This window comes from Alligator sinensis, unplaced genomic scaffold, assembly GCF_000455745.1.
Source record: "Alligator sinensis unplaced genomic scaffold, ASM45574v1 scaffold550_1, whole genome shotgun sequence".
Classification (NCBI taxonomy): Eukaryota; Metazoa; Chordata; order Crocodylia; family Alligatoridae; genus Alligator; species Alligator sinensis.
Window position 1 is genome coordinate 2,325,009 of NW_005841980.1, and position 10,823 is coordinate 2,335,831.

At 54.4% G+C, this 10,823-nt stretch overlaps 1 protein-coding gene across 4 annotated transcripts in view; it reads right to left on the reverse strand.

The window, feature by feature from the left end:
* Positions 1-3,757: 3,757 nt before the first annotated feature.
* Positions 3,758-10,823, reverse strand: part of LOC102368603 (proton-coupled amino acid transporter 1) — a 23,466-nt gene continuing 16,400 nt past the window's right edge. For all 4 annotated transcript variants that reach the window (XM_006021142.3, XM_025200986.1, XM_025200985.1 and 1 more), the window contains one exon: positions 3,758-8,470. In XM_006021142.3, the coding sequence (XP_006021204.1) occupies positions 8,193-8,470 (278 nt within the window). In that variant the 3' untranslated portion in view covers positions 3,758-8,192. The remainder of the gene's footprint in view (positions 8,471-10,823) is intronic.

The window sequence follows — 10,823 nt, forward strand, 5'->3', positions numbered from 1 at the left end:
GCAGCCAAATCAGCCCCAGCCACCCCTAATGAATCGGTTCCCCTGGATTATACGATGTCCAAGCATTTGTCATTGGCAGAAATGCCACTCTCCACAAAGAGACAGCACCCCGACTCCCCCTCCACAGTCACAGCACCCTCAGAAACACCCCCAAATAAAAGCTGTGGTCCCCTCAGACGGATGCCCCTTGGCACGCACCCCTGCCCCTGCTTCTGGCCAAAGACCTCAGTTGCTGCCCCGCAACACATGCACCACCTGAAGTGCCCCCTTCCCAGGTGAAATCATTTACCAGCAGCAAGAGGGAATCACTTCTCACTCACCTGCAGGGACCCATCTGGCTCATTGCCAAGCCTTTCCACCCCCCATGGAAGCAGCAACTCCCCCAAACATCACTTGTGCCCCAGTTTGAGCCAGCCTCTCACCCCAACCCCCTGCAGCCCCGCACCGGGGGCTGTGGGTATCCACCACGTGGGTCTTCTCCCCACAAAGCCATGGAGAAAGCTGCCCCCACTGACACCGCTTGAGAAAAGGCTAGTGACCCCAGCTCTTCAGTGCCCCTGAATGCCAAGGCTGCCAAAAGGCAATTGGAGGGGCTGAAAGCTGGGCCCTCCATCTCCAAGCCAAGAACACCGCCCCCGGGCCAGGGACCCCTCTTCCTACCTGCACCCTGGGCTCGTCCAGTCCAAAGGCTGGTGTTAGCCAACTTCTGCTGCTCAGAGCCCCTCGGAGGTGCAGAGCTGCCGAACTTCAGCCCCATGGAGCCCAAGGGAAGCAGCTTGGGAGCAAAGGAGAGGAGCTCATTAGGGGCTGGAAGGCACCTGGGCTTGGACCTTCCCAGCTCCTCCCTCCCAGAGCTGCAGCAAGGCTTTAGCAGCCCCTGCCCACCTCTACCCCTGAACGGCTGCCCTGCCCCGTGGTAACCGTGGACACACTTGCACCCCGTACAGCCAAGCAGAGGTGTCCTGATCCTCAGCAAGAGCCTGGGAAGTGTTTCCAAGTGGCTTCTCCTTACTCCAGGATAAGTGTGCACACATGCAATTACCACAGAGCAGCCTCAGCTCCCCACCAGCAACAAACCTCCAAGAAACAGTCACGTGGAGCAGCTCCCAACCTCGTCGCAGCCCCTTCTCCAGAGCCTCCCAAGGGGCCTAGATTTTAAATGCAAAACGGAGCAAGCAAAGCCAAGCTGGTGACAGAAGGGGATGCACCTGGCATGCATCCCTCTACGGGGATTGCTCACGGCACGGAAAAAATCAGCAGTGTCACATATGACAAGGCGGCAAAGCATCCGCAGAGGCTGTATCATTATTACTGAACTACTTTAAACCTATTTAATCTGAACCAGGTGGCTACTTATATACATCCAGAAAACCTCCCCTTGAGCCCCCAGCACTTACAGCTCTGGCTAAAGAAAGGGATGCAGAGCGAGCCGATAATTATAAGAGGTCCTCTTCCCCTTGCTTTCTACAGGTCTGGCATTGGGCCTTACAGCCACAGTGCAGGAGGGGTTAAGTGCAGGGTTTGGGTTGTTTTTAAGGGTTGTGGCCGTGTTTTTTTAAGACAGTAAAGAACCAGCTGCCAGCAAATGCAGAGGATTGGACTCGTGGCCCAGGCGGTCCCTCATCAAGGTTCACGGCACAATGGGACAGAGAAGTCCAAGGGCAAGGCTGGCCTCTCCTTTTGCAAATGGCTCTAACCTTCACTTAAATTCAATGATCATAAACCTATGCTGGAGGTCTCCATTCAGTTCAGATTTTGGGACATCTCAGGGCCTGGACCGGGAACGCTGCTCAGAAAGGCACCGAGTGCTATTGCAAACCCACCAGTGGCCCTGGGCACCATCCTTTTCCAAAAGGAAAAGCTTCAGGGCTACCTGGGTAGGGAAATTAGTCACCAGTGTCACATCTACTGCACGATTAAGCAGCTTCTTCTGCTCTTGGAGTCATGCAGGTATTAAAGGATGATTTCCCTTGCTTGAAAACATCTTTCAGCAACATCAGCTTCATTTTACTGTTCATTTTCCATCTGGCCCCAGTGACAACACGCAGCAGCAGCAGCAGTGGTGTGATTATTCAATAATAACTGGAGATACAGCAGGGTTGCCATCGCTCCTGGAGATGCTATCAGAGTACAGCTGCATTTCAGGGGCTGAGTCATATCGCTCTGCTGGGTGCTCTGCTTATGAATACGCATCCCTACGACCACGAACAGAGCCGCACGTACAAGAAAGCACTGTGCGCTTAAGGCAGTAGTTTCCAAAAGCTCAAGTTCCCTCTGCACTGAAAAGGGAACACGCTTGATACTGTACAGATATGAAAGTGGATGCGTCTTCTGCTGGACTCCTACTCTTACAGGCCAAAGTCTGTTTAAGCCACAACTCCTCTTCCATCCCCAGAGGAGCCTCAAACAAGACACAATGAAGATCAAGCCTTCCTTTCTGCTGCCAACTCTAGCTTTCTGCAGCAAAGGAAGGGATGCATCTTTGCACGTTTGGGCCATACCTTACTTGTAAAAACTTAGTGGAAGATCTTACAAGTACCAAGCAAGCTGGCTGCTTTGTTATCAGTGGGGCAATAATTAGAGCTAGGACAAAAGAACAGAAGCCAAGGCCTCTAGGCCCTATTCCCACAGCCCTGCAGTCATAATGTTTCTCCCTGCCTCAGTTTCCCCACCTGCAAGATAGGGATAAAGCCAACAACCAGACTCCTCCACTTGTTGGGGCTTTGAGCGCTCAGGATCGGGAAGGGCAGTCCACCCACCTACCTCCGCACCTGTCAAAGGCTGTTAGTCCCTTCGCTCTCCACTTCGATTAGCTCATCTATGTTGAGCATTAGACCAGAGCTGTGCTGATGCGAAGTGCAACCAAATGCCCTGACACTGCCCGTCCCCGAGGCTCTGCCCTCCTGCGGTCCTAGAAGATGGCAAAGGCAGGGTCAGACCCAAGGGCAGAGATGGGAAGGCTTCCCTACGCCTGGGGAGAGGAGTACCTTAAAGCCTTTACTTACCCCAAGGACCCAGCAATATTCATCCCTATCTTGTTTGCCATCTCTTGGTGCAACAGGACAGACCTCTTCCACGATTCAGGCCTGATCACCTCCCTTTGCAGGGCAGAGAACAGCCAGTAAGCGAGGACTGGAGAACAACCCATGCCAGCACTTTTTTGCATTGCACCATTTGCACAAGTGGGTTTTCCGGATGCTTTAAAGAAGTCTTTCTGGTGCATTAAAAGTAAAACTCCTGCACTGCTTGTAGCAGGTAGGCTGCTTTCAGACCCCGCAGTGTGTCTAGGCCCCTAAGCCGACAGTGGAAGGGGAAGCAGAGATTAAACCGCTTAATGGGAATGAGCTGCCTACATTTCATCCGACATAAAAGGGGAACGGAGCACCTTCTTCTCATCCCCAGGGTACATAGAGACTTCCCAACCTCTCACCTCCTAGGGAGAGACCTGGAGAGCTTTTAAGAAAGGCCACAAGCTCATTTGATTCCTTGTCTGCAGCTTTTGACTCCTTATTGCCCAGCCAGCTTTCCTGGCCTCCCTTCCCTCTGCCTGCCAGGCTCCTTGAGGAAGGGCGGCAGGTCCAGGTCATCCGGAAAGCACGGTGTGTCCCGAAGAGCAATTCAGAACGTGACTCGTGCAGAGCCCAGCTGCTAAATAGAGAGGCCTGGCAGCTACCCAAGCCCTGCCCTTTCTAACCCCCAGGAGCAAAAGCCAAACATCGAAGCAAAAAACCCCCACCACAACACACCCAGAAAGCCTATAAAATACAAAATAAAACTTGTTTTATTGACTGGAATAACTGCAAGTACATGATTCACCAAACAGACAAAACTTCTTTCACCAGGTGGCTATGCAGACTGTACAGTGCTATATGTAGAGGCACAAAAGCACATACATCAAACCGTGTCTATATACACCAACGTTTTCCTTGGCTACTGGCAATACAGGAGTGGTACGTGTCCCTGCTCACCCGGTCTGAGGTCAGCGCCGAGGGTCTTTGGCCACAGCAGGTAAAACTCCACTTTGCAACTGTGCAGTCGTTCCCTGGAGAACTGCATCCCAGGGAGGGGAGGGGGAAATGGGACAAGGAAGGTTGGGCTGGCCTTTAAATACAGTAAACAAGTCCTATGTTTTAAGCACTTTAATGCTGTTGGGATAGGGAGAATCAAGCTCCTCGCTCAACTGAGGGCTTTGGCATGCATTACATTCAAGGAGCCCGGCCAGCTGCCGGGCCAAGTGAAGTGCTCCAAACCCAGACGAACTCCCTGCCTTGGAGTGGAGCTACTTGCATTAGATGTGCATGTCACAAGGGCTCTCCCCAGCAAAACCTTCCTTCCCATTCTCATTCTTGCGGCACCCAAACAATATTTCCAGCAAAGAGAGTGGGAAGAAATAAGACCCACATCTCAGCAGCACGAGGGGTCTGTGAAATAAGACCAGCTGTAGTTATGGCCCCCTCGGCAATGTCCCTCCCATCACAACCTGCCGCCCACGGCAGCTGGTAGAGGTGAGACATTATTTATCCTGCACTTCTCTGAGCGGGCAGCAAAGTGCTGATGCTCACGGAGCAAGTCGATCTATGCCCTTCAGAGTCAGGATCTGTGCCAGGGTGGTCAAGGAGCTACATCTCAAGCCCAAACAGCACCAGCACAGCTTGGGGCTGCCCTTTGCAATAGCTTTTGAAAGGGAAAAGGACTTCACATCATGTGCAACAACGCAGAACACCCAGTCTTTCACACGTGCCTCTTTAAACAGCAAGGAGTAGATCCCACATGCAGCAGCAGGGTTGCTAGTCAGGACAGCGTGGATACCAAGAGCCATGTGGGATGGATGCGGGTAGCAACAGTGGAAATCCTTGTGCACCAGCTAGCACGGAGATTGTGGGCAGTTCTGGAAGGCAGCAGGCAGAGGCCTTCAAGTCACTGCCAGCCTTCCACCAGGCATCTTCCCACACCAGGATCTCGAAGGCCCACAACGAATTTCAGCCCGGCTACGAAACGACAAGGCCAAGCTCTGAAGTTGGACCTCAAAGACCGGGCAGGTGAGATTCTCAAGTACCCCACACCCAGCAGTCACCTTGCATATTGCTCTCATTCCCTACACGGCATGCAAAGACCAGCTTCCTGCCTAGTGCTTCCTCGATCTCACTTGGATGCCATCACTTGCAACTTGCATCAGGGCCTTGGTCTTTAAAGGAGTCCAACTAGCACTAAATAAATATCCCGAACTCCCGTCAGCTGCTTGGTTGGCACACCCCTCGCCAGGAGGGTTCAGATGCAGTTTGTTTCGTGCCTGCTGGACCCCTGAGTGGTGCAAGGAAATGGGAGGAAAAGCAAGCTCCCTGCAGCTTCAAGAGCTCTGCTGCTACATGACTGGCCTGAAGAGCTTGCAGGGAGCCAGGAGACCTGAGCACATTGCTGTGGAGGGTTTTAGGAACAGACGTGTACTCCAGAAGTGCTTCATTTCTCAGCAGCGACGGGGCCACAGGGAGGGAGGCTGCATCCCCGGCATGTGAAGAGCTGCTCGGTGGGTCTCGGCTCCAAGTCTGAAGAGCCGGGAGTGCTGCAGCTCCTCTGTGGGAAGAAGGGAACGGGGCCTGACAAGTGCTAAAACAACTTGCAGCTAATACCAGGCTTGGAGAGAACAGGGCTCTCGTACCAGATGGACCTTTGCAGCGCTTCTATCAGCTGCGCTGGGAGCCGATAGAAACCAGTGTCAGGAGGGCCATCTGAGAAGATGCTCTGCGGCTGGAAGCACCAGCAGGTTCCCAGCCCAGCCCCGAAGCTGCAGAGATACAACAACGTGGTCCTCTGCTCCGTCTCCAGCTGGAGCTAAGAACGCAGCATCTCGCAGAGAGGGAGTTCGTCTCCCCAAGGAGAATCCCAGCCGCAGATGGAGAAACGGGGCAGACAAAGCAACCCAAATCATCCCCAAACCTCCCCCCATGCCTATAAGTGTTTCTGCATCGCTAACCAAGTAGGAGAGAGGGGTCAGAGGGACTCAGGCAAGAGCTGCTTCCCAGCATGGCTGCCTAGAAGCTGCTCCTGGCTGCAGGAGGATGAAGAACAAGTTCAAAAAGCAAAACAAGTGGCCTCTTCATACAGTACAAGGAAGGCCGTGTCCCCTCATAATGCCCTGTGCACCAAGTACGTAGGACCCCATTTTCTGGGCCCAAAAAGAGGGGCAGAAGCCTGTGAAACTCCATCCAGCTAACTACCCAACAGTAACATGACTTCATCTCCCCTCAGCCCCTCTACTCCAGTCCCAACCTAACGCTACACTCGCCATTGCACCTTCACCAATATATCACCATTATTGCACTAGACCTACAGCTCAGAGGCCTTGGCTGGTTCTGGACACAGCCCCAAATCTCCCGGGGCTGCCAGGACCAGAGGCATGTGCTAAGCTGCTCTGGGTTTCGATTCCCAAGACAGCAGCATCAACTCGAGATTCAATGGGGATTTGGCCAGCACTGGTCTCAGCCAGGTCAGCTCAAGATTTGCAAACTCTGCTCGCTCTTCCCCTGGTAGTTCAGCTCTGGAGTTAGCCAAGGACAGCAAGAACCTGAATTGTAGTCATCACGCAGCGGCCCTTGCTCGCTGTGCGCGCCGAAGGGTGGGGAAACCGCTTTGTTTCTACCAGGTTGCTTTAAAACCCTCTTTGTTCTGAACACAGTTATCCTTCCTCCGACCGCTAGCCAGAACAAGGGGAGTTTATACTTCCCACGCCCGGCTCAACGACAATCACCGACTTCTACTCCCGGGTCAGCCACACCGTGTTGTGACCAGGGGCTGCAGTACAGCGTGGGGACCGTGCCTTACTGAGGTACGACAGCTGTGACAGCTTGCAAGGGCTCAGTGCAATCTTAAGAGTCTAGCGGTACCATGCAAAGGTAGAGGCCAAGAGACAGCTCTTCCTCCTGGATCAAACTAAGCTGATAGGGCAGAAGCGTTCTTCCTACCCACAGCCCTTGACACTAGGTAGAGAACAGGAGCTAGAAACAGGAGAAGGAAGAGCGCAGGCCTGGTTTAGTGTCTTTCGCTCCTGCTTTCATCATTCGTGGTCCCAGATACCTACTGAAAACTTACTATGAGGTAGGCAGCCAGGCCGGCACAGCTGCAAACCAGTTGTTCCCTAGCAGCAGAGAGCAGTGTAGTGCAATGAGGGGTACCCCAGAGAGAGCCAGCCCCAAGGAAACGCTGCAGACATCCCTGGAAAGAGCAGAGACCATGCCCCCTTCAAGAGACGGACAACTGGATCAGACATCCAGCACCAGACCCCCACCCCAACCTACAGCATGTAAGCCTCAGTGCTTCCAATAAAGCTCCCCCCTCCAAGAATATATTCTAAAAGCCAGTCACCATTACACAAAGTGCCCAAGCAGCAGCTATACCCAGGTCTCCCCACAGACCCCAGCATCTTCCCCTATACAGGCAGGAGTCTCCTATGAGAAGTGCCTCAGAAGAAGTGCACATGGCATTGGACAAGCCATGCCAACTAATGCCCAAACGCTTGACTCCTTGGCCTTAATCAAGGGACACATTGCCTGCCGAGGCCTGCTGGCCTACAGCAAACAGTAGCGAGGCAGGGGCTGTCCACTAACACAAGTCATGCCCTCTCCTTGGGTAGCATCCCTACTCTTCTCCCCAGGCCTCAGCAGCCTCCACCTTCTCCAGAAGGATGGAGCAGGGACCAAGAGGTCTCTTCTCTGTTGCTGTCAGCCGGCAGGCTGGAGGGGAAAAAAGCTGGCACCTAAGAAAAAGATTGTCCAATGTTTGCTCCTGGGAAGAAGAGGCCTGGGAAGTCGGGAGCGCAGCGTGGTTGTGAGACAGGATCTAAAACCTTGAGATTGTCCATAGCCTTTTTTTCCCCTGCTCCCTCAGCTCAAGGGTCTGGGATCACATCACACAAGACCCCTTTGGCACTTGCATGTGTCAGGTGTGCCAGGAAAAAGGCCCTTCAAGTGTAAAGAAAAGGCACTGCCTCCCTGCCCAAGAGACAACGGCAGCTCAACAGCACCCCGCCGGGCCCAGGCAAGGAGACCCTGCAAGAAGGACTGCGAGCTAAGGGAGGGGAACAGGACTGGGATCAGGATCTTGCTTTCACTGGAGAAACAGGTCTACAAAAAGGAGGGCGATGGCAGCTCCCGCAGCGGGGACCCGTCCCCTGTCCTGCACCGTGCTGCCGGCTCAAATCACAGCACCAAGGCACCGGTGGCATTGGACACAGGGGACGGGGACGCAGGGGTCGTGACCAGGGCCTCGAGCGCCTCGTAGGTCCCCACCACGAAGCCCACGAAGCCGATGAGGCTGATGAGGATGTCCTTGGCGACGGTGACAGGGTGGAGGCCCTCCTGGAAGTACGTGAAGATCTCCAGGAGCGGCGGGATGATGAGGGCCAGCGCGCTGCTGCTCACAGAGCCCACCAGAGAGATGACGATGTCCAGGCGGGGGATCAGGATGGCCAGCACACCTGGGAGAGACAACACAGAGCTTAGCTGTGGTTTGGACAGGGCTGATCCTGCCTCAGGCAAGGGATGGACCAGATGTAGGGCTGGAAGGGAGCTCCGGAGGTCTGATTCTAGGATCACTGGACAACTGGAGGTCATGGGCTGGGGTAGAGACCCCCACACCCACTTTCCACCCCTCACCCGACACGCGCATCATGGTGCAAGGCAGGGCAGACCCACCCTCCTTCACCTCACTTCCTTACAGAAAGCCTGTTAACAACACTACCCTAACTTCATCCCATGGCATCTCTAGGCCTGATCTAGACAGGAAAGTTAAGAGACTTGCCCAAGGTCAGATGGGGGAGTCAGTAGCAGAGCTCCAAATGGGGTCTCCCCCGTCCAAAGCTCATGTTCCAAGTGCCAGGTCTGCCAGAGGACCTGCTGGCTTTGAGCAAAGGATCGATGCAGCTCGAATGCAAGCCCCAAGCGCGCTGCTGCTTTCCCCCAGTTAACTAATGCCACAAAGCACCTCGAATTCAATGCTATTTAATGCACAAGCTCCTAGGCTCTCTGCACAGCAAAGCCACTGTTAACCCAGAGGCGAGAGGAACATGTGGTATGGGAACAAGAGATCCAAACACTGCAAGTCACAGGATGAGGATGCATTGCCATTTTTGCTCCCTGTCCTCAGGGCAGCTGTGAGTTCAGGGGGTTGTAACCGCCTTGCTGTGTTGGCGCCAGCTTCCCAAAAACGGAGCAGCTCCCATCTCTGGGACGTGGCATTATTCTGCCTCCAGACCCGTCTCCATTTGCTCCCCCGTTCAGCCTGGTCTCCCCTCCCGGGGCCTTCAAGGGACTGTCGCTAAATCCATCTATGCAGCAGGCCAAAGCTCAGCAAGCTTATCCCTGCCTTGATCCAATTACACTGAGAATGAGGCTCATTTAGTAAAAGAGGGGAGAGTTAATTGCCATCATCTCCTTAGAGGGACTCCCATGTGGCTCATAGGGGGAGAGGAACTGGAAGTCGTCCATATAGTAGGTCACTGCTGCAACCCCAGACTGGTTAGGACTCAGGTTCAGTCTAGCCAGTGTTGGGTTTTCTGCAGAGATGATAACAACAACCCACTGTGGGACGACAAGGTCAGCTGGGGTCGTGGGCACTGGCCGACGTGACAGACCTGCCTGGTCAGCAGGCAGTAACGAGAGGAACGTACGCTCCCTGTTCTCCTGCCTCTTCCACCCACCCTGGAGGACACCGTGTTCCCTGAACGGCCTCCCCCAGGGTGACAGCCCGGCACAGAGAAACCAAGGTCTCGATCTGTGGATGAGGTTTCTCTGAGGACTCCTACTCAGACACTGCAGCTCATTCAGGGAGGAGGGCGTGGAGCTTCCTGAAAGAGGAAGGAGAACTGAGGAAGACCCACAAGAGCAGAGGCGCACCGGAGCAGCCGCCTGGCCCGACTTCAGACTCACTTCACATGGGCGACAGCAGCGCCTGTGAGACTCCCGTGATGATGCACTGCCGAGCACGGGTTTGGTGCCTCTGTGCAATAGGGGCGTTACGCCAGGACATTGCAGAGTACCACCCTCTACCAGGCTGCACATTTTTGCTCCACCGAGCTCTCCCTGTGCTACGGCAGCATCTCATTCACTTCTGTGACAAGCAAAGCTCCTGGCAGGAAGATTCAACTAAGAATTACATGTGGTACTTCCCAGCAAGCATCAATAGGGGCTCCTCTCACCAGGACCTGGAAAGTCTCGACAATCCCATTATCCTCCTACAGTCAGGAGAGATGCTAAAGGACTTCCCAAGGGTAACAGCGCAAGTCAGCAGCCGCCTCCCAAGGGGCCCAGGCAGCTAATCCAAGCCCCGAGTTTCCACAGCGAGATGCTGCTTCCTCAGTGTTTGCTCGAAGGCAGGAAGGGTGCATCAAACGCACGATGCTAGGACAGAAGTGGGCACAGGAGGAGGAGCGCTGCAGCGGCGCAGAGCCGCTAACACAGCGCAGAGGGATCACAGCAACGCGGCAAGATGGTCACGGGAGCGGCTGGCCCCAGCAGGGGAGTGACGGATGTCTGGTTCCTGCACACGGCGGTCACAGAAGCGCCGACCTGCAGCAAAAGCACCAGGCTGCCGCAGTCCTCCGTCTACCCAGAGTGACAGGCTTACTTTAAACTGGGTTGAGTTTGAGCGAGATCTGCTGAGGAAGGGAGGGAGATGGATGAAGTAGCCTTTGGTGCCTCTCCTCCCTTCAATAGGGCACAGCCTCCAAAGCTAGATGAGAGACCTACCACTGCAAGCAGCAAGGCAGTTACAGCTGCTGCCCCCAGCATCCCCCAGGGTCAGCTGCCAGGCTTCCTGCTGCTATGCATTCA